This window comes from Haliaeetus albicilla, chromosome Z, assembly GCF_947461875.1.
Source record: "Haliaeetus albicilla chromosome Z, bHalAlb1.1, whole genome shotgun sequence".
In the NCBI taxonomy this organism is placed as follows: domain Eukaryota; kingdom Metazoa; phylum Chordata; class Aves; order Accipitriformes; family Accipitridae; genus Haliaeetus; species Haliaeetus albicilla.
In genome coordinates, this window is record NC_091516.1 from 63,880,618 (window position 1) to 63,901,996 (window position 21,379).

General features: G+C 41.9%; 2 protein-coding genes across 3 annotated transcripts in view; both read left to right on the forward strand.

Annotated features, from left to right (window-relative positions):
* Window positions 1-1,094: 1,094 nt before the first annotated feature.
* Window positions 1,095-13,721, forward strand: CCDC125 (coiled-coil domain containing 125). The gene is given in 13 exon segments (XM_069775856.1): window positions 1,095-1,689; window positions 3,229-3,287; window positions 4,665-4,751; window positions 5,643-5,720; window positions 6,450-6,535; window positions 6,947-6,964; window positions 8,624-8,706; window positions 9,599-9,714; window positions 10,271-10,378; window positions 11,404-11,575; window positions 12,919-13,052; window positions 13,181-13,444; window positions 13,446-13,721. Coding segments are annotated over 13 exon segments (1,599 nt in total). The 5' UTR covers window positions 1,095-1,418; the 3' UTR covers window positions 13,569-13,721.
* A 307-nt stretch (window positions 13,722-14,028) lies between these two features.
* The window catches only part of ZFYVE16 (zinc finger FYVE-type containing 16), a 35,592-nt gene continuing 28,241 nt past the window's right edge, over window positions 14,029-21,379 (forward strand). Inside the window, exons 1-2 of one of the 2 annotated variants that reach the window (XR_011323440.1) lie at window positions 14,029-14,228; window positions 21,210-21,319. Coding sequence is in view for 1 of the 2 variants with exons in the window: in XM_069777437.1 (XP_069633538.1) it covers window positions 21,250-21,319 (70 nt within the window). In the remaining variant the exon portion in view is untranslated. The remainder of the gene's footprint in view (window positions 14,229-21,209; window positions 21,320-21,379) is intronic. The other variant, XM_069777437.1, reaches the window with a different exon arrangement.

Genomic DNA, 21,379 nt, shown 5'->3' on the forward strand with positions numbered 1-21,379 from the left:
CTTTATTTTGGAGGAAGAGAAGTGACTTGGTAAGAGGTATTTTAAAATAATTACACAGAACTTCGAGAATTACTTATGGCATAAGGAAACATTGGCTATATTGGCAGTGGTGTGGAATATTAAGAAGAAATGTTCTTTCTCCTTTTTCTCTCTGTATTCTCCATCACCCACCCCAATCATGGAACATACTTAACACTGTAAGTTTATCAAGGAAGTACATCATTTGGCAAGATAACGAACCTGCGGTGATCCAAACCATGGTTACATTTCAAATACTGGCAGGCATCTGTTGTAATTGCTTGTAAAGCCTGGGTCCTAGGAGAGCGTGGCTGCGCAAAGGAGAAATAACTTTTCTTCACCGAAAAGGTGGCTTGTAAAGCCTTGTGAAAGAGTCTGTAGAAAGTGCTTGCCAATGAACTTTTTATATACACGAGTTTGAATAGTAAAACTCTTATTTGCTTGAAAATTCCTGTTGTGAAGGGTATTACGATTACGTAGTTACAGGTTCTTTTATTCCAAGTTGGGTCTAGATTTTTTTGGTGAGACTTAACAGAGGAATGGTACCGCATCAGCAGTTTCACCCTTCTGTAAACCCAAACGGTGAAAAATCAGGGGTTTCCTTGCAGAATCGGGACCAAGCGCCGTGGAAAGGCACGCGTACGTGTGTTCCTCTCGAACCGCGGCTGTCGGGGTTATTGCGTGAAGGGGAAACCAGGCGGCGGGTGATCGATCTCTGGCGTGGAAGCGCCTGCACCGCTGCCGGCTCTTCCACCGTAAAAATCACGTTTCCAAAAGCTGCTTGGGGTTTCCGTAAACGCTGCTGGGGCTGGGGTGGGGGGGTGCGGGGGGAGCTGCACGCAGGCTGTAGACCTCTGTTAACGAAGGCAAACGGACAGCTAAGCCCGCTTGTCGCTCCGTCCCCGCGGAGCTGCCGCCCCGCTCCCGCCCGCCCCGGAGGCGGGACCGGCAGCGCCCAGGCCGGGCGGGCAGGTGGGACGGGGCTCTGCGGGACCGGCACCGGGGCCGGGGCCGGGGTCGGGGTATCACCCAGGCGCTGCCGCCGCCGTGTCGTCGTCCCTCCCTCCGTCCGTCCGTCCGTCCGTCCGTCCGTCCCCCGCCGCCGGTTTCCGCGCTGTGGTGTGTTACCGTGGGGCGGGAGCGGTCTCGGGCAGCCCGAACCCGGTACGGGAAGCGGCCGGGCACCGAGGGCTTCGGGTTTTTTCACTTTAATGTTTTGCTGCTTTAGCGATGGAGTTTTTCTGGGTTTTTTTCTAGGTAAAATAACTCGTTGTTTTGCGGGAGGCACCGCTCAGTTGCCAGTAAGTGAAGTGCCCTCAGTCAGGAGTTAAAAAAAAAAACCACAACCAAACGCCAAACAAAAATAACCAACAAAAAAAAAAATCCAGGAGGAGAAGAAGATGGAGGAAGCAGAAGAGGATGACATGACATGCGGAGACCTGGGAAACGGACTCGGGAGAAGACCTGGAGGCATTTACGAAGGGGAGAATTTACAAAACTCCTATTCGTTTAGATCTAGGAAGGCATCTGGAAAGGTTTGCAATTCTCTCTTGTTAGCAAAGAGAGTGGAAGAAAATGATGCTGCAGCTCTTCCCGGTTCAAAACGAAACAGTTCTTACGACGGATCATCCAAAAAGCCTGTTACCAGTTCCACGCAACAAAATAGCTGTGGTAAGAGTAATTTAGAAGTTGATTATTCACCATAAGAAAAAGCTCTGTTAGCAGAACTGAGCAGTTCAGCTGCTTCACAAGGTATCATCAACTTTAACTCAAACTGTTTGCCAAAACACTTTGGAGATCTCGGAAGGATTCCAAGAAGCGGGATGCAGCGCAGCCTCACAGGTTGGTTGGTGCAGCCTGTAAGTAAGTCTGCTGCTGTTGGGAGTCGCAAAAGGAGATGCTCGATGCCATTGAGGCAGCAGAGGAGTATCTCTGTTCCTGCATCTTCCTCCCAAAACATCAATAGCAGAATTGATTTTCAAGTGAATGAGGCTGTGGCCCTTCTTAGTGTAAAATGACCATTTTTAAAGTGCTTAGTCTTGCGTTTGGAAGTGACATTGAGCGAAGAGCATCTTGTGGTGGGGGACAGCATTGTTTTCCTCTAAATACATATATGAAATTGAATGGAATTGCTTGGATTCCTGGTTTAAGTGTGTCTTCCTAGAGAGTGTATCTAAAGGTTGTGGCTAAATATTCAAAATGCTGCTTGCTATTTAGTTGGAAGTTTGTGAATTGGCATACTTTTGAGGTTAAGCTGTTGTTTTAAGAACCTGCCCATTTCTGTTCTCCCCGTGCTGGCATTCATTTTTTTGTGAAGACTACACTGCTGTAAATAAAATCAAATCTAGGCAGCGCTATTCATTACAATTTAGCTCCCTTCCCTTGTATTTTTAGCCATTTTTAGTATTTTGACTGAAGTATTTCCATATAGCTTGCTTATTTCTCTCCTTTAGAACAAGTCCCCACTATTCTCTCCACACACCGCAGTAATTATTCTTTATTGGTTTCAGCATCTTCAGTGCGAAGATGTCACAAGAGCAGCGTAATTCCTATTGTTTTCACTGTCCTTCTCCTGGTCTCTGTGTGATGCCTGTCTTAGATCTAGGTCTTTCACACAGCAATATCCATGAAAGCATGACTAAAGTCCACATGAACCTGACTTTGATTTAGTAGGAGGCTGCATCTTAACACATCTCTGCAATGCTCAGTTTAAGAACAACAATACATACCAGTAGTAACTGCTTGTTTAGGGGAATATAGGATCTTGTGGGATACTCCACCACCGTACTTATCTTCACCTGTTGAAAATTGCCTCTAGTTCTAAACAGTGCTAGCTACTCTTGTGTTGACTTTGGTTGTTGGAAAGTTACAAGGTGAAAAGAATCTAAAAAATGAAATTATGTTTTTAATCAAGATGGCGATTTTGTTGTGGGGTTATTTTTAAAGGAAACTCTAAAATAATTGTCCTTATTTTAGGTCTCCTTACAACTGACCTTTTTTCCCATTTCACTTTAACTGTGAAACAATGTGTTTGAGCTTAGTATTTATATATTGCTTGAATCTGTTTATGTTAACTCCAGAAGAAAAAAACCACAAAGATGAAAATTGACCTCTGCATGTTACCTGTTTTCTGGGTAAAGCAAATTCTCATGTTTTCTTTTGTAAATATTATAGTATCTCATCATTTCATATCTCTTATCAATCCTACAGCATGTAATAGTGAAGTGTCAAATGAAGAACTAAAGCAACAACTTCGGGAAGCTTTAGAGGTTAGTAACTGTGCCAAGTACGCTGCTCTTGAAATTTGCATTTCCTTTTAACATAGCAAAGTAAAGCACAGTGTTAGGTTAGCTGAAGATCTTGGCATGTCCAGAATCTTGGGTGGATTCAGGTACTTGAAATTAGAGTGGTAGTTGGAAGCCTCGTTAAATTTTATGCCAGGAAATCAGAGTGTGAGCTGCAGTTATAATCTGGATTTTTTTTTTGGGGGGGGGGGGGAGGAGTATTTTTAAAGACGTAGATAATATTAAAAGGATTATACTCCTTTTTTAAGGATTGTACTCCTTTTCTAGCAGGTGTTCTTTTTTTATTAAGCTTTGGGGCCTGAAAATCTGCAGTGGGTTTTTAATCTGCATTTTTGTTCAAAGGTAGTTAACGCCTACATTTTCATTTTCCTGTGGTTAAATGTGTTGATGTGTTGGCATCAGTCCAGGGAGAAAGAGCAGGGTGACCTCAGCTGTAAAAATACACACTTCATCTGCATTGTGTTCTTTAACCTCAGGATAGCACATGGTAGGTCATTTTCAAGTTATATTAGCATGAAGAACCTTCAGTGCACAGCAAGTTAAAATGTCAAGGAACCTTACTCATTTCCAGTTAGACAAAACTGATAAATTGCCACTGCTCCCAGGTACAATTTCAGTGTCAATTGTTGAAGTAATAGAGCTGGAAGAACTATGAAAAAAAGTTTGGTATGACCACAAGTGAACAAACTGAGTGACCTACAAAGGGGTTAAGGAAAGATAAGTATACAAAGCAGTAAATTTTCTTTTAACTCTTGAAAATTGAAAAGCTGCTTTCTTCTGAAGGGGGGGAATGTTGCACAAAGACGTGATTGGCATGTACCTGGAGCAGGAATCTGTTTTGTTGTTGTTTTGTTCTAGACAACTAGTGGTTTTGATCTAACAGTCCTAACATGATACTCGCACTATAGAGTATGGATATTTTGTATAATATAGTATGTCATATTAATATAGCATTTATAGTTTAGTATAGATTTGTAATATTTGCCACTGCATATGTAAGAAAACTGTATTCTGTTCTGCTTACTTATTTTAAAACTCCATACCTATGTTTCTATATAAAACTTCTTTAGCAAAGCAGAACTGCAGTGGTTTATTTTCCACATACACTGGAAGAGAACAGACAGAATAATAATTACAAGTATTCTTCTTTAAGGATTTTGTGCTAGCGTGCACTGTTAACGTTTCTTCATCGTAAGCAAGCTATGAGTCAGAAGAATCATATAGACTAGAAAGATGAGAAGATTGTTTTTTGAAAAGGGCAAATTTACATTGCTGTTACAGTCAAATTTTAACAGGATTACCTTGGCTTTTACTCAGTGTACCTATTTTATTTTGTTTCAGGAAGTTGAAATTTTGAAAGTTGAGCTTGAAGCATCTCAAAGACAGCTTGAAGGAAAAGATGAAGCCCTAAGAATTCTGCAGAGCATGGTAGGAGTTGTTCAGAAATCATTTAGGTACTTAGTGGTAAAGGAGGGAAAACAGAATGAATCTTCCTGCCACTCTTCATCAAAACCCCCCAAACCTAAGTTCTTCCCAGGGCTACAGTTTAAAGCCTTGAGTCTGCAAGTGTCTACAGACTTGGCTTCTATGATTTACTACTTTTTTCTGCATGGAACTGTTGTGGCTATTTAAGAAGACTTTACTGTTGTAGCAAATTCTCATAATTTTATCTTTGAGGATCCTTGAGGATTTATCCATTTAACTTAAAGAACAAGGCCTTCTTTCCAGCCCCTTAAGTTATAGATTTTGCCAATGCTTGAAATTCTGCTGCAAAGCACAGATATTTTCAGATGATTTCTCCATCTGTTGTCTTAGAGGACAGTATGCAGTAAATGTTAGGTCAGTCTTCTGTTCACAGTTTGTAGTATTTTTATTCACTATCACAATGAATAATGTAGAAATCAATTCCTGTTTTTTAGCCTACTTGCATAACCCATTTACAGTTCTGCAGTTTCTACCCTCAGACATTCGTAGTAAGTTACACCTGGATCAAAGTGTAAGTATGTTGTAACCAAGTCTTCTAAGAGCTGATTTTGTGGACAAGCCCTAAAGAAGACATGATCTCATTTTAAATGACGCTACATTTTTCAATAGAAAAGATTATGGGATTGAAACACAAGTTTGCTATGCAACATAGCTATTTGTGACTTGAAATTAGAACTCACTGGGACTTACAAGCAAGTTGCTAACGTTTGTAATTCTGCACGCTCCTGTTTAACCAAGAATGTGAACTTCTCTTGATGTCAAACTGAAAATGTGGCTAAAGCCAAATTAAGTAAACTTACTTACAGCATTTGACAGTTGTGCTTTTTTTTGCAGGCAGTGTTTAATAAAGCCACTAGTCATACAAAAGCAATGCTTAAGAAAACTGAGGAAGAAAAGAGAACTTTAGAAAAGGTAAGGGTGCATGTTTCCTTCACACCTGTGCAAAAACAGAGAAGTCCACTGCTATTAGTATGAGGTTATCAGACTGTTTATTTAAATTGGTACAAATCTGCCATTAGCTCAAGGTTTTTGTGAAAGTATTCTTATTCCTTTTTCATAGAAAGGGAAAATGTTAATGTATCGTGCTTTTCATCTAGATGTTTTTATGCTATAGTGTGTACAAATAACACCTGAAGGTTACTAGACTTCTTTCTGTACTTTCAGTTCATCTTTGTTGTGAGTTTCACAGTCATTCATAGTGAGTTGCACTATTTCTTAGTTATTAAGCTAGAACTTCCCAACGAGTCTAAGAAACGGGTGCCCAATTTTCATAGGGAAGATGGGGAAGAGGAAGGTGACATTGAGCTACTTTGTTAAACTGAGTTTTATGCTTTTTTTCTCTTCCTGTGTGGCCTTTCCACCGAACAGTAAGGGGACGGGGAAATGTGGCAGCGTGGGTTGGTTTTTGTCATAAGCCGCTACAAGCATTAATTAATGCAGCAGAGTCTGGAATCCATAGATCAGTGATGCAGAAAGGTTTTGGTGTCTGGCACCAGATGTATTTTTAACGGTGTCATCAGTTGTCATCACTGTTGGTCACATAGATCTCTGTCAGTGCCAAAGTCAGCACCAGCAGTTCCTCTTCTTCCTTTCAATGGGAGGCTTGTAATGAACTGCTGCAGGTTTGTTTTGTTTCCACAGGAAATAAATATTTTGCAATGGGAAATTGAATTTGATCAGGATAGATTTAAAAACATAGAAGACACATGGACAGAAAAATATGACAGGTATTTGACTTACATTGTGTATCTTCGGGGTTTTTTTTAATTGCATTAAATGCTATTATGTCATCTTCCCTGTGTTCCAAGTTTGCTTCATCAGGTTTTCTGGAGTTTTTGTGTTTTCCTAATTTCCTTCCAGACTTGGGAATATTTATTTAATTTTCATGCTAGTCACATTTGTATTTTTCAATTAAAACTACTAGAATTACTAAGTCTCAATTCTTTAGTGTGTATATAGGCTAGCTTTGTTAGGCTGAGTTTTCATTTTCATCCTATTACGTTATTATGTTAGCCAGCTGGAGCCAGACTGTCCTTATTTACTTTAAATGTAAATGAGGCATAGAAAATAATGGTATGTGCATGCGTGTGGAAATATCATTTGCTGGTTAATCATTGCTTTATTTTCTTGCATTGTAGGTATGAGCATACGTACAGGTAAAATGGAATGCTCTTGAGGGAGGCTGATCAACTGGTTCTTTGTTTAAATAAGAGTTACTCTGGACGGACAGCAGGTGTGGTTAGGCAAGCAGAAGATGCCAGAGGCACTAAACTAATAACACAATATCAGGCCTTGAAAAATGTGACCAGCAGGCTCACTTACTTAAATGTAGAAAAGATATCTCTGAAGGCTACCCATCAGAATTATTATTATTTAAGTGGAGAATTTAATTTAAAATTTTCAAACTTTGAATCAAAGAATAAGCCAAAAGTTTACAAACAGTTCATTCGTAAGAGTTTTGTTATGATACTGTGTCTTGTTCACCTGTTAACTTAGTTGCTTGTCAAGGGATACCTCTTGAAAAACCCTTTGGCTTTGCTGACTTAGCAGGGTAGTTTGGAGCAACAAAACTAGTGTTAACAGTTGAAAGCTAGAGACGTGGCTTTAGAAGACTGCAAGCCAGGAGCTCAGTCCACTTTGCAAAAAGTTTTCTTTTTGAGACAAGGATGAGAAGAATGTGTATTTCCCATTGTTTATTCAAGTGAAATAATCCAGGCTACTATTTAGTTTTAAACAAAACCAGGAATTTACAGTGTGCTGCATTTACTGACAGCTGAAGAGATGCATCAAATAAATTGTATTCCTTTAACATTTAGGACTTCAGATTGCCACTTTTCTTTTCAGGAAGGAAATACTTAAATACTTCAAGGAAAAATGCATTATAAATGCATATTGTATGTACTCAGGTTGCAACGCTCAAAAGTACTGCTGTTGAGAACAGCATTAAGACTACAGGAAGTTTACTTTCTAAAATTCAGACCAGAGCCATGTTGTCACATGTCCAATAGCAATTTTGTTCTTTCAAGGAAGAGATTTCTAGCAGGTGTTTCAGAGGTCCGTAATTACAAATTTCTTTTTGTTTCTAATGGTTACGTGGTACTTAAAACTCACCTCTTGTTAAACCCTGAAGTTGTTGGCACCATCTACTTACATGTGAATGAATTTTTTTTTATTTCTTTTTTTAACATTCACTTGGCCGTACTTGGGCGCATTTAAATTGGTTGTGTGAGGGTGTGGTTTCATGAACAAGGGGAGCCTGTTTGAACAGTGCACGCTATCTGGGTTGCAGAGAAACCTCTGCATGAGTGCAGAGATTCCTGGTTTTGCTGCCTGCCCAGCCACCTGCAGCCTGGGTAACGAGGAGTGACTCCATAGAAGGCAGCCTGGTGTAGCCTGCTTGCTTAGCCTTGGTTCAGTGCCAGTCAGACCAAGCCTACACACAGAACTTGTTCAGAGGGTTAGGTGGGAGTAGTTTCAGGTTTATTAGCGCCTGGCTAGCAGATTTGGATCTAACAACGTACTGCATATTATTGGTACAGATATTGTTATGGAAAAATTTTACAATTTTTTCCATAAACAAATGTACAAGTGAGGAAACTGCTTGTGTAATGCTGCATGGATGATACCTTGTCAAACCAAATACACAACTCTTTTCAGTTTTGATTTTTTTCTTCAATCTTTCCAGTAATCCTAATTTTAATTTGCAGAAGTATTAGATACAATGTTTTAACAGGCTAATTTATTTTTTTTCATTTGAGTAGCCATTTTAAAGTATTTTATTAGAAGCTAATACAGCTTTTTTCTAACTTCTGTAGGATATATTGTGAAAATGCAGCTCTTAAGGAAGCTTTGAAACTGAGAACAGAAGAAGTTAAAACTCTTAAAGCTGAAAACACAAGTAAGCCACCAACAGCTGTTCCTCTTAATATACTGTTTCTGAGGAATAATTCAGGATTTAGCAATGAAGGAAGTTTTCTGTTGGGATAAGTCTCTTGTTACTGGCAGCTGATATTAGTGGATATGCAGAAGCCCTCTTTAAACAGACAAGTTGTGTTTGTTGTTTTCTCACATTGTCACTTGAACAAAAAAGAAAAAACATTAAATGACAGGAAAAGTCAGGTATGCATAGCTTAAAGAGTAGATCAGGTGTGAAAGAAGTATACCTACCTTATCTCCCTGGTGTGGTGACACCGTGGGTGTGGAGGGACACAACCGGACCATGCTCCTGGTCGTGTCCTGGAAGGAGGCAACAGCAGCCAGGGGAACCATCAAGTGCTTCTGCTACAATGACAATCTGCACTGAAGACATTCTATTTTAACATAGAGACATAGGTTACCTTAGTACAAACTTGGAAGTATTCACCTTGATGGCTTTATAGTGGAGCTTTTCAAACTGCAGATTGTGCAGGCGTCTGGCTGGATCAGATGGCTCAAGCCCCTTTCCTGTATTTTTGGTTTCCAAAAAGCTTTAAAACAGCTGATATTATTTTCCCAATACTGTGCTATTCTAAAAAAGCAGCTGTCTTAGTTGTAAGTGTACAAAGAGATAAGCACTTAGTACTGAGGCAGAGTAATACATGAAACGGTATCTCTGTAAGTCGGTCATTACCTCTGGGAAAACACAGAAGGAAAGACAACTGGGATCTGAGTTTCTAGATCCACATAGTCTCATTGTATTCCCAAGCTGCTGCTTGAACTATAGGACTGCTTCATTTGGGTGTAGTTAAACTCAGAAATTAAGAAATCAGAGCAGCAGACTTTGTAATCACTTTCCTTGTTTTATTTCATAGTCCTGAATCAGCAGTGTTTGGAATTTCTTGCAATGCTAGATGTGAAGCAACAGAAGGTTGTTCAGGAAAACATGTCCTTGAATAAAAGTGGCATTACAGATTTTACAGGTCTTGAAGTAAGTAGGACTTGCATGATTTTCAAAATGGCTGGTTCAAAGCTATGTTTATATGCAAAATATAGATAAATTTTGCTTACTGATTATTTAACTGTTTCTTTGAACCAAATTTTAGCTAATGACAATATGCCCTTGTGTGCCTGTTAATCAGTTTTCTAATTTGTGGTGTGTCATGATTCCTATCTTGCAAAGAAACAGTAAACAGCATGAGTATCAGGCTATCTTTCAGAAGCCAGCATGCTTATTTTTTAATTCTCTGTATCTTAATTCTTAACTCCTAGGCCTACTGCTTTACTTTATTGAGTGAAAAAAAAATTCTAATGAGGTCTGCAGGGATACGCAGGCATACACAGGCCAAAAATTTTTGCCTTTAGGTTATCTTGCAGAAAAAAACATTTAATGTGTGTGGTTGTGAGTCAAAAGAAATTGTGCCTAAATCTCTTGTAGCTTGCTTCCCCTGACCCTTTACACTCCCTTTGGAGTTTCGGGATGTTTTTTTGCTAGTCGTGGCATATTCAGATAGATACTTAACTGGTGGTTTGTTTTGGATTTTAAGCTGGCAGTTCTTGGAGCCTGCACCTGCAATACATCTGGAGGGCAACCTTGCCCCTGTGCTAAAATGGCAGCTGTAACTCGAAAGCAACTTCTTCATCTCAAGCAAGAGGTAACGCTGCTTGGCTTAGATCTGAACAAGCAGAAGGGTGTTTGTGCTCGTGCTCAAAACCAAATAAAGCCAGAAACACGCTACTGCAGCTTACACAAACTAATGTGTCTTAAAACAAGAATGCTTCTCAGAAATAATGTTTGTAATGCTTGTAATGCCCTAACTTTTGCTGATATAAAACTGTAACTATGATATCAACCAGCTTTACTAGTAAAAAGAGAATTCTTTTTCTCATTCTTTTTCCTTCCACCCATATTTTTTAATCTAAAAAAAGGAAAAACACTCTAAGCATGTGCACTCCATAAATGTATAGACAGTGTCAGCGTGGACTACCACCGACCCTTTCCCTTCCTGCCTGCCTGGCAGTACATTCCACCCCTTCCTTGCATTGACATCAGCACTCACAAGCCTGCTCTCCCAGCTAGGTCAGGAAGCTGATCTTGCTGAAAACTACACATTTACATCACACTTAAATCAGTAACATGATTTCCAAGCTCTTAAGTTTTTTAATTTAGTGAAATTCTATAGTTTTAGAATTTTTATTCTGTTTTGTATTTGAGTCTGCAAACGTGGTAACCATCCTCGTGGTCCCACTGCAGAAGTCCCAGTTGACTTAGTGGTTTTGAAAACAAGTACTGTCATGTCCCTTTTGTACCAAAGTTATTAATCCTGACATAGATACCATTCTTTTGCTCCTTTTGCTCCTGGCCCAACCGGCATATGTCATCTTGAGCTCTTCTACATGCGCAGAGATAAACAGGCAGTGCTGGAAGCTTGCCTGTGTGGATGGGTGGTAGTGTGTGCGTGCGTAGAGGAGGAAGGGTAAGGACTTCAATACACATTTCAAAATGTGTTTCTTAGCATGGCAAGAAAGCACTTCATTTGGTTTGTACTACTTCCCTGATTATATTTATTTACAGGTTGACTGCGTTAATGACTTCCGTCTGTCTTTTAATATACATTTTAAATTGTCTATTGCTTCCAAATTGCTTAATATACCTTAATTTTCTCTAAATTAAAACCAGATTGAAAATCTGAAGAAGAGTAAAGATGAAGCTTATGTAATGGCAGATGCCTTCAGAATTGCATTTGAGCAGCAGCTAATGCAGAGGAAGGACCAAGCCCTGAGGCTTGCAGAAGTGATAAAGATTAAGAAGGAAACGAAATTTATGAACTGGAGACGTCTGAAAGACGATGGTAACTGTGCATGCTGTACGTCTGTAATGGTTGACTGGAAAAGAAGTTGGCTGACAAGTGGCACAGGCAGACTTTCTTGCTGTATTAAATGTATGGTTGTGGTTTAATTGCTGACTGAGGCTTCTGAAGAGCCAAGAAAAAGGGAACAAAGTTACGTCAAAACCATAAATACGTTAAATAGTGTGTCATGTAGCTGAAGAATTTCTACCAGAAGCTTCACATATGTAGGGAAGTGTGTCTAAGTGGAATATATAAATACTACTGTAGGACATGGGAGCTACCAGTCTAGGCTTTTAATGTAGCTCTTTTTTATTACACATTCATGAACTGTATTATCTGAGTAAAAACATGCTCGAATAAATAAGCTGTTACCCAGGATGACAATAACATGCTGGATATTAAGGTTGTTTGTTATGAAAACAGCACCAAAAAGCTAACATCTGCCAAGTTTAGCCTGGCCATTGTAGATGCTATCAGCAGTTTAATGTGCTGGGTTTTTTTAAAATGATCTCTATGTAAGAGTTAGGGAAGGAGGAGAAATGCAAAAAATATATACTGAGCTTTCACTGAAATACTAAATACAATGCCGTTTTTCATTATGTCTATGTATCTACATCAGTATTTACTACTCTTATACTTCACATGGTCATCTGTGAGTTGCAAAGCACTCTATAAAAGCGAAAGAATTCTTATTATCCTTTTCTTCTTTAAGAAAGCATAAAGAGGAGTGTTTAAGTGCTTATGTCATGATCAAAACCATAGCAGAATTTAGAAGTGGCACTTCAAGGTACATTTGTGTTAGCATTTACCTGGAGGTGCCAGGCTTAGAAGTTTGGTGGGTCTTCTAGATTCCTTCAGCACCCTTGGGATGTAACACTAAAGCAGCATACATCTTGAATATCTGTTTCCCCTGTACTGACATCATCATTTCCGAGCTCTACATCCCGATACATACATTTCATAATTTTAAAGTAATTTAATCGGTTTAGAAATCTTAGAAACTTTTAAACAGCTTATGTCAAAGAATCTTTTTTTTCAGGCTGACTGTTTAAAACCAAATTACCAAGAATTGTTGCTTAACTAGAGCGTCAAAGTGTATTTCCCATACAGCAAAAAGAATTTTATTTTCAATTTGCCCATCGGTCTGATGAAAGGTCTGTTTAGCCTTTAAGTGACGGTAAGGGTGGTGCTGCATGCAAGTAATCTGCCACTCTGTGTACAATGGGAGAAGCTGTAGCTCGCGTTGCCCTTTTGGAGGAGATGGTTCAGAATCCAGTTTTCTTCCAAAGTAGTTTTTCTCCTCCCAGGCAATTCCACAGTTCTTGTACTGTTCTTTTCCTTAGGACGTGTGAAGTTACAAGGGAACAAGAACAGTCTGGGGCAAAAACTCTCGGGCCTGCTCTCGTCAGATGTGGACTGTAGGAAGGTTGAAGAGCTAGACAATCCTCACGAAATCCTGAAGATCTTAATAGATTTGGTTAGTATTTTGTTGAACTATTCATCGTGAGTCCTTAGGGGAGCGCATAAAACTGTCGATTTACATGGACTGCCTTGTTCCTAGCTCATAAACTAGTGTATTTTCTTTCTCTTTTAATAAATGCACAGGTAAATGACAAAGAGGAGGCTCTGGCTCATCAGAGGAAGGTTAGTTACATGCTAGCTCGCGCCATGGAGATGAAAGAGGATGTTTTGGAACAGGATAGAGGAGGCGGCGCGCTGGGGAGTCAGCTCGAAGCCCGGGGGTCATCGGACCCCGTACGCGCCTGCTGCCAAAAATTCCCTTCTCAAAACAGTATTTCTTCAGTTCCTGGTGCGGAAACACGTGAAAATCCGGTAAAAACGCTTCAGAAGTCACACTCCTGGCCGTCTTGAGACTACGCACCGTGAAGAAAACAATCCACGTGGAAAAGCCCACGGAACCGTAGTGATCTCTGCACAGCCACCCGCTGGAATAAATTTACTGTCAAAAGAGGGATCTTGTGGAAGTGCCTAGAAGCGTCCTGTGGTGACATCACTGGGGGCCAAACCAGGGCAGCGCGTTAGTGATGCCGCCTTTAATGACACAGTAATAGCGCGGCAACCGTTGCTTTGGCGAAACAGCCAGCTTTAGTTAGTTTAACAGCGGTTTCCCCACGAGATGAAGCAGCCGCCGCTCGCCTCCGCCCTCGCCTCCGCCTAACCCCTCCCCTGGCTCCGCCCCATCTGGTGACGAGGCTGCCGGGGTGAGCGTCGCGTCACTGCGGAGGGTGACGTCAAGAGAACGGGCGGGGGCGGGGGCCGGGGCGCGAGCCGCGGCGCGCCGGCAGGCCTGCGTGGCGGCGCCCTCTGCCGGCGGGCCGCGGGGGCCCCGCGTGGAGGGAGGCGTCAGTCACGACGCCGGCTCCGCCCGCCTCCCGCTGCCCGCTGCCCGCCGCCCGCCGGGGCGGGGCGGGGCGCGGGCGCGCATGCGCCGAGGGTGCGGCTGGGCGCGCAAACAAGGGGCGTAGCCGTCGCCGTCCGGCAGCCGCTGGCGGGGGGGAGGGGCGGCCTGTGAAGTGAGCGGCCGGCGGCGTCGGTGCCCGCCCCGCAGCAGGAGCGCCGCGTTCTCCCCCCGGGTCCTGCCCGTCCCCCTCGCCCGGCGGCCCGGGAGAGCAGCCCCGCTCCGCCGCCGGGGGGGTGAGTCAGTCCGTGCGTACGGGGCCGGCGGGCGGCCGCGGTGGGGCCGGGGCGCGGGGTGGGGACGCGGGGCCCGGCGGCCGTGTGGCGGGTCGACCCTGGCTGGGCGCCGGGTGCCCACCGAAGCCGCTCCGTCACTCCCCCTCCTCAGCTGGACGGGGGGGAGAAAACACAACAAAGGGCTCGTGGGTCGAGGTGAGGGCAGTTTAAGAAAGTGAAAGCGAAGGTCGCGCGCGAAAGCAAAGAAAACCAAATGATGTTACTCTCCGCTTCCCATCGGCAGGCGACGTCCGGCCACTTCCCGGGAAGCAGGGCTTCGGTGCGCGTCGCGGTTGCTCCGGAAGACCAAAATGCCCCCCTTCCGTCTCCCTTTACTTAGCTTCTGCATCTGAGCTGACGTCATACGGTGTGGAATATCTGTTTGGTTAGTTTAGGCTAGCTGTCCTGGCTGCCTCCCCTCCCAAGATCTGGCCCAGCCCCAGCCTGCCGTTGAGGGGGGCAGAAATGTTGGAGAGACAGCCGCCATGCTGTGGGAGCCAAAACACTGGTGTGTTACCGGCACCTTCCTAGCTACCGATGCAGAGCGCAGCGCTGCGAGGGCTGCTGTGGGGAGAACTAACTCCGTCTCAGCCAGGCCCAGTACAGGCGGTCACGGGTGTGCCGGTCACGGGTGTGCCGGTCACGGGTGTGCCGGTCACAGGTGTGCCGGTCACGGACGGCGGCCGCGGCCTCCTGGGTCATCCCCCGTGGCGGGGTGGCCAGCTCCCGGGGCTCCCGGCTGGGGGTGGTGGGGTGTCGGCGGGAGCCGCTGTGGGCCTGGGGGGAAGCGGAGCGCCGGGATGTGTTCGGAGGCGCTCGGCGTGGCTCTGACCTGCCTGTGTGTCTCCTGCCCGGCCCAGGCTAAGGGCCGGGGGTCAGCGCTCCCCTCAGCGCCCGTCAGCTCCGTGGTGTGGGGGCTGACTGCCTTCGTCTTACCTGGTCCGGCAGGGATGGGTGTCTCGGTGGAAGAAAGCGTCCTCAGCTGGCATTGAGTGCTGAAGTTTCTTCCAGGCCTGAAGAAGGGCTTGCATGCTTCAGAACTGTTAAGACTGTCGTTAGTCCGAGAAACTTTGTGCAGTAAGGGTTTTGCAGTCTCACTAGCATCAGCGAGTGCACACTTTGGAAATGGAAGGTGGTAGTGAAGCAAAACCAAACCCGTGTGGGTTTTTAGCATATGGTTTGCTACTGGCACACTGTTAGCAGCTAACTGCGTAGTACTCTTGCGGTAGCTTATGCTGTTTCATACTAGATTGCTTAGGTGGATTAGTTGCCCCTAGAAGTTTAGAGATACTAGTGATGTTTTGCTTACTTCTGTTCTATTTATTTTGGTACAGGGCACAGAGTATAGTGGACATGCTTACACCATATGCTTGCAGGCGTTAAATGTTTTTAAGACATGCTTCTGGATAGACTGAGAAACATTCACAGTCTGTGTTTCAATACAAACTATAATGGCAGAGAACTGGTTATTTGTACATTCTGAAGAAATGAGTGGAGTGCAGAAAAGGATCCGGTTGACTGCCAGCACTAGATGCTGTTGGCGTCTAGTGCTGTATTGCTGAGGTTGTCTAATGTGAGTATCTGTTCATTAATAATGCAAATCAGAGAAGGTGAGAATATTGAGGGAACACCAGTTTCCACTGAGGAATGATCTTTCAGTCCTAATGTAATAATCATATTCTCATGACTCATTTCCTAATGCTGAGTAATAAATGCTGATACAACTAATGATGAAGGCACTGTGGGCAGTATGCGAGAGATATGTTTGTTCAGTTGAGCGAGTGGATTCTTCAGCTGTGGGCCTGGCTGCTGCTGGTACCGCTGATGTGTTGGAGCACTGCTGAAAATCAGTAATTGTTGATGGACAGTTTTTTCTGTGTGGTGTGAATGATTCTACTTTCTGTTAAGAAGAGCTGTGGATGAACAAAAGAAAATCTTCAGGAGCTGAAGATTATGTCGGGATAGAGTTGTCTGATGGGTGTTGGTGATAATGTAATGCTGGTAATAGAGTTTTCTTCTGAAGAAGAAATTGTGTTGAACTAATAGAATGTTGCTCTTTAGGCAAGGCAGTTTAGTTTTTTGCAGTGTGCCACGTAAGCTTTTCCTTACGTGTCTGAAAACTTCCATAACTTTTATCTTCAACCCCTGATTCAGCTAGTAAATTTGCAGTGGCAGCAGCTGCTGCAGTTTTGGGGTTGGGTAATACATTGCCTTGCTCAGCAACAATCATTTTAGTTTTTATTTGACAACATTTAAGTTTTTCACTCAGTTGTAATAGTAAGTTTTGCTCAGTTGTAATGAACTTCCCTGTTAAGTTGAACGCTGATGAACTCCATGGGCAGTTGTACCCTTACATTTTTTTTGTCTGTGTGGCCTCAAGCCTGTGGGTAGGTGTATGGCGTAGGGATATTGGAGGGGGGCAAGGAGGAGAAAGCTGGTAATTAAATAATTAAATACCCTTAAGGTGGGAGGAGAGGCATACTCTGCTTGATGCAGCACTTCACTTCTATGGCACTGTGAACTCACATAGTTCTTAATGGTTGTGTTTCTGTCAGAGGCTTTGCTGTAGTTATGGTATTTGCTGGGTGGTAAGCTGGAAGAAACTACTTAAATCCTGTTCTAAGGATAAAAGCTTTAATACAGATTTCTGCTCAGACTAAATGTAGTGATTAAACACAGTGATGGAGTTGAAATAATATAACTTTGCAGTGAGCAAAAAGACTTTCCTGATAAGCCATTAAGAAGGCTACTGTGGTCAACTTTCTGGAGTGAAGACCTGTGTGCCTGTGTTTCTTTATCTCTAAACCTGATCTTGTGTTATTTTAGCATGCTCCATATAAAAGCAGGTCTGGATTCTGCGGTGATAATTAGCTGGGAATAGCTGGAGATCTGGTAGTGCCTATATACATTAATGCTACAGAGAGTGTTTTTCAGGGATTCTTAAACATCAAAAGGCAGCTTGTCATCAGACATTAAACTGGTTCGCTGGTAATAATTAACTCATTTTATTTTACAAGTTACCACTACTGAGAGTACTACCTACCTCCATTTAGAGAGACTGTATTTGATAAATAAATAAATAAATTTGACAATCCATCCTGTAACTTGGCCATTTTCTATCCTAGCAGATTTGTGTTATCTTCTTCCTTAAATAAGACTGTGTTAAGAAGTCCCTGGTGGCATGTTGGTTTTGAACTCTGCAATATGTGCCTGCTAGATTAGAAGCGATTTATAAAGGGTGTAAAAGAAGTGGCCTATGGAGTGTTTTTAAATGCACTGACACAATTCCACTTGTTGCACAGTCATCCAGATCACAGTATTTGCTTCCCTTAAGTAACAGTTTTAATGTAGTAGAATTATTGCCTGTGTTTCTTAAGATACTGTCTTTATGCAATTTAAAGTGCAGTATTAGGAGTTTGCCAGAGACCCAGCCTCATCTGACTGGGCAGATAATGTAAGCAAACCTTTGCTATTCTCTTTCGTTCTGTTTAAGGTTGTCTTTTGGAGGCCTCAGAAGGTGAAGAAGGTGTCGATGTGACCTAAATATTAACCGTTCAGAATCCTTCCTGAGATTGCTGCGGAATAGCTCACTCCAGTACTGTTCACATTGGCTGTTCTAGGTACTGGCTTCACCATGGTGACTGCTGCCTGGCATAGCAGTTGAGTGTTGTTAGTTTTCCACTAAATAAACTTGGGCAAGATAACAAAGAATGCTGGTCTTGAAATCAGGGCACAAGTAAAAGCTTTGAAAGATAAGAGACTTATGGTGAGCTTGTTTAGAAACATACCAAATGCTTACCTAGAGAAGTGGCAAGTATTCTTAGTGTGCTTTTTTTGTAATACATCATCAAAAAGTATTATTTTTGTCTTGAAGCTGAAGAAGATGAATAAAATGAAGAGTTGACTGTTAACTGGGAAGAAAAATGGATCTTTGCCAACCCATGTACTTGGAAACCCTTGTGATCAGTCTGTTCTGTTCTTCAAGTGAGATTAGCTGCCGCTTAAGGAAGCGAGATGTACATAAGGACAAATGATGTGACAAGAATTAGTGACCTATAACTGTAAAATGGTCAGAATGGCCTGTGTCCATCCGTTAATATGTCATCTTCAGTGTATGTCTGGCTGAAGGAGTAGTAGATTAGCACCCCAGGACTTCTCTTGATGTCAGGCCTTGTAGTTTACTCGTACAGTAGGGAGTCAGATGTATTAAGGAAATAACAGACTTAGCTCAATTCAGCACAGTGATCTGTGAAAGTAAATCTCTAAAACTAAATATGAAGGATATTTTTTTTTGTAACAGCTTCTGATGTCATTGAGGTACCTGAACAAAATTAATTTCAGAGGACATCTTTAATTTATTGGTGATAGATGTTTATTTCCCACTAACAATCAGGTTTTTTTAAAAAACATTTATTGGTCACATAAAAAATACTAAAAATTCTCATTGCATTAAATTGGTAGCTTAGCTTGCAGGGCGTAACTCTGCGAACAGTGTTTCATGTAGATAATTAAGAGTGAAGCAGCCAGATTTACAGGCCCTTGCCAGGACCTTGTTCTAGGTTAGTGTTTGTTTCACTTTAGAGACCTGTTTCAGTGGAGAAACAAACAACACCTAACTTTGTTCTCCCTCTAAAGTACATGATTTTATCTTTTTAGCTCTTTGACCTGGCTCCTTGTGGGATGAGGTAAGACTGGGTGCCAGTACAAATGAAGACTTGGGAAATGCGTGGCTGGAGAGTGGTGAGGGGCCTGTGATCACCACCCCTTTTGGTCAGAGCTGTTAGTCTGCACATTAGTTGTAACTTAAGTTGTACCTGAGTGATAAGACTGTATAAAATATTTCTACAGAGAATAAAAATCAGTATTATGTATTTCTTGATCCCCAGTTTCCTCATAATCCTTCAATATTTCTAGTTTATATGATCTGTTAGACTAATTTTTGACTATTTTGTTGCTGTCCATAAATACATGCTTTAAGGATTGGATCTGTACTTTAATGTCTCTTAATGAATCACCAGAAGCTGTTAACCTTGTAAGGCTCTTAACTGAAGTAACTTCCATTTCAAGTTGTAATCTCCCACTTGCCAGGAGGTTGTGAAATGAGTTTATTGTTACAGGCAAGAACTGTTCAGATGAGTGTAAGAGAAATGGTATTAGGTATGTACTTGTTGCTATTTGATGCTCATTAGATAGCTGTGTGAGACTTGACTTGTGGTACAGCATGCTGAAGATGGTTGGAGTAACTAATTCATGGCCATGGATGTCAATGTAGGGGTATATTTGGATTGTTGATTTTTTGCTTGTATATGGGCACAACATACTGCATTAAGATGCATACTATTTTTTTCACCTTTCTTGTGCTTTGCAAGTCTCTATTTGAACTATATATTAGCTTAAAAAAGTATTCTTGTCACATGCATGTTAAAGTGGTAGTAAGTGAATGCACCTGATCTGAACCATTCAGTGAGAGGAAACCTTACACCTCAGTGGAGTAGGTAAGGCATAGAATCTAGATCTGTAGCTGCAGTGTGGTGTAAGCGATATGAGAGAATTTAAGTGTTCTTTGAGCTCTAAGCTTTGAGAAAAGACAGTACTAGATGGTCAGAGTACACTGAATGGGGTAGGGTGTGAAGTCAGCCAACGCAGAGACTAATACACTGATTAGAGTAGAAAGAAAACTAGACAGACCTCCACAGGTCTAGTTTCCAGACATTAGTCTAAAGGGATCTGAGTCCTTTCAGTTTACTTAAGGGAAGTGTAAGTAACATCTTAATTATATGTTATAGGTAATTGCACAGTATGGGTGTTCAGACATGAAAAAGATGGGGCATTAGGAAGCACTTCAGAATGGCCAAAAAGACATAACATTGAGTGGCTGGAACTCTTCATTAAACAAATGAAATGGGATGTTTTGCAATAGGGAATGTGATTAATAAATAGCTTTCTGATGAGTTGGTAAGTCTCTAAAAAGAGATTTTTTTAAGAAAATGATTTTGTTTGGGTCTCAGAGAAAGTTAATGAGTTAATGGGGTTTGTGTTTTGAGTAGAATAGAGATGATGCACTGAATTACTGTGCTGCATTTTTGTTTTTCCCTGGCCTTGGAGGAAGGTTTAAAAGGTGGATTTAAAGGCAGTTCATTGGTCATTGTGGGGGTGGAGTACTGACCTCAACCTGCTTAAATGCATTGCAGCTCTGTGTTAAGATGACCCTGTTGTACTTAAGTGCTTCAGCTGGTTATCTGCCTTGCAGTCCTGATACATTGTAGGTTTTAGTCTTCTCAGGAACATTTGGTCCTAGCTGAAAGTAAATTGAGGTTGTTTGGTTGGATAGCTTGGGACCTAAGAGAATATGTCTCATAAGTGTCACGTTCATATGCTCAGTGTTGAACTGGTTATCAGGTATGAACTCATAAAGGAGCATTTCTGCCAACAGAAGGATACTTTTTGTGCTTCCTACTGCACTTTAAAGCATGAAATATCTGGGATTATGTAGGCGTGATGTATTTAAACAGTTCATTTGGTTGCAAGGGTAATGGCCCATTTTGGTTTTTTGCCTATGAATGGCATAGTGTAAAAAGTAAAGGGGGTCAAACTAGAAGATCCTAGTATCCCTTCTGTTTCTAAACTTCCTGATGTTATAATGCCATAGTACGTGCTTTCAGATGCATTTGGTTTTAATAAGACAGCCTCATTTCCTGATTTAAAGTGAATTTTTCTGCATATTGTGCATAGTGTACTGAGTATACTGTAGAGCATATTCAGAGTACATAGAGGCTGACAGTCTGCGGCCCTGTTTGTACCTACATTTTGTTTACGTGGAGAGAGAAGAAAGTGTTATTAAAAAGAAAAAAATACCTCATAGATGTTGTCTTCTAATAATAACATTTAGCCTTTGTAACGAGCAAAATGCCATGAATTAAATGCGGTACTTTTCTTTTTAGGTTTAAGAAGGCTAAAGCTTCACTAGAACTTTAACTAGAATGGACAGTTACTTTAAAGCTGCAGTCTGTGACTTGGACAAACTACTTGATGAATTTGAACAGAATACAGGTTAGTTCCTGTGCTGCCTTGTTCCCCGTCGTAGTAATATTGGTCAAATGACTGTTACTG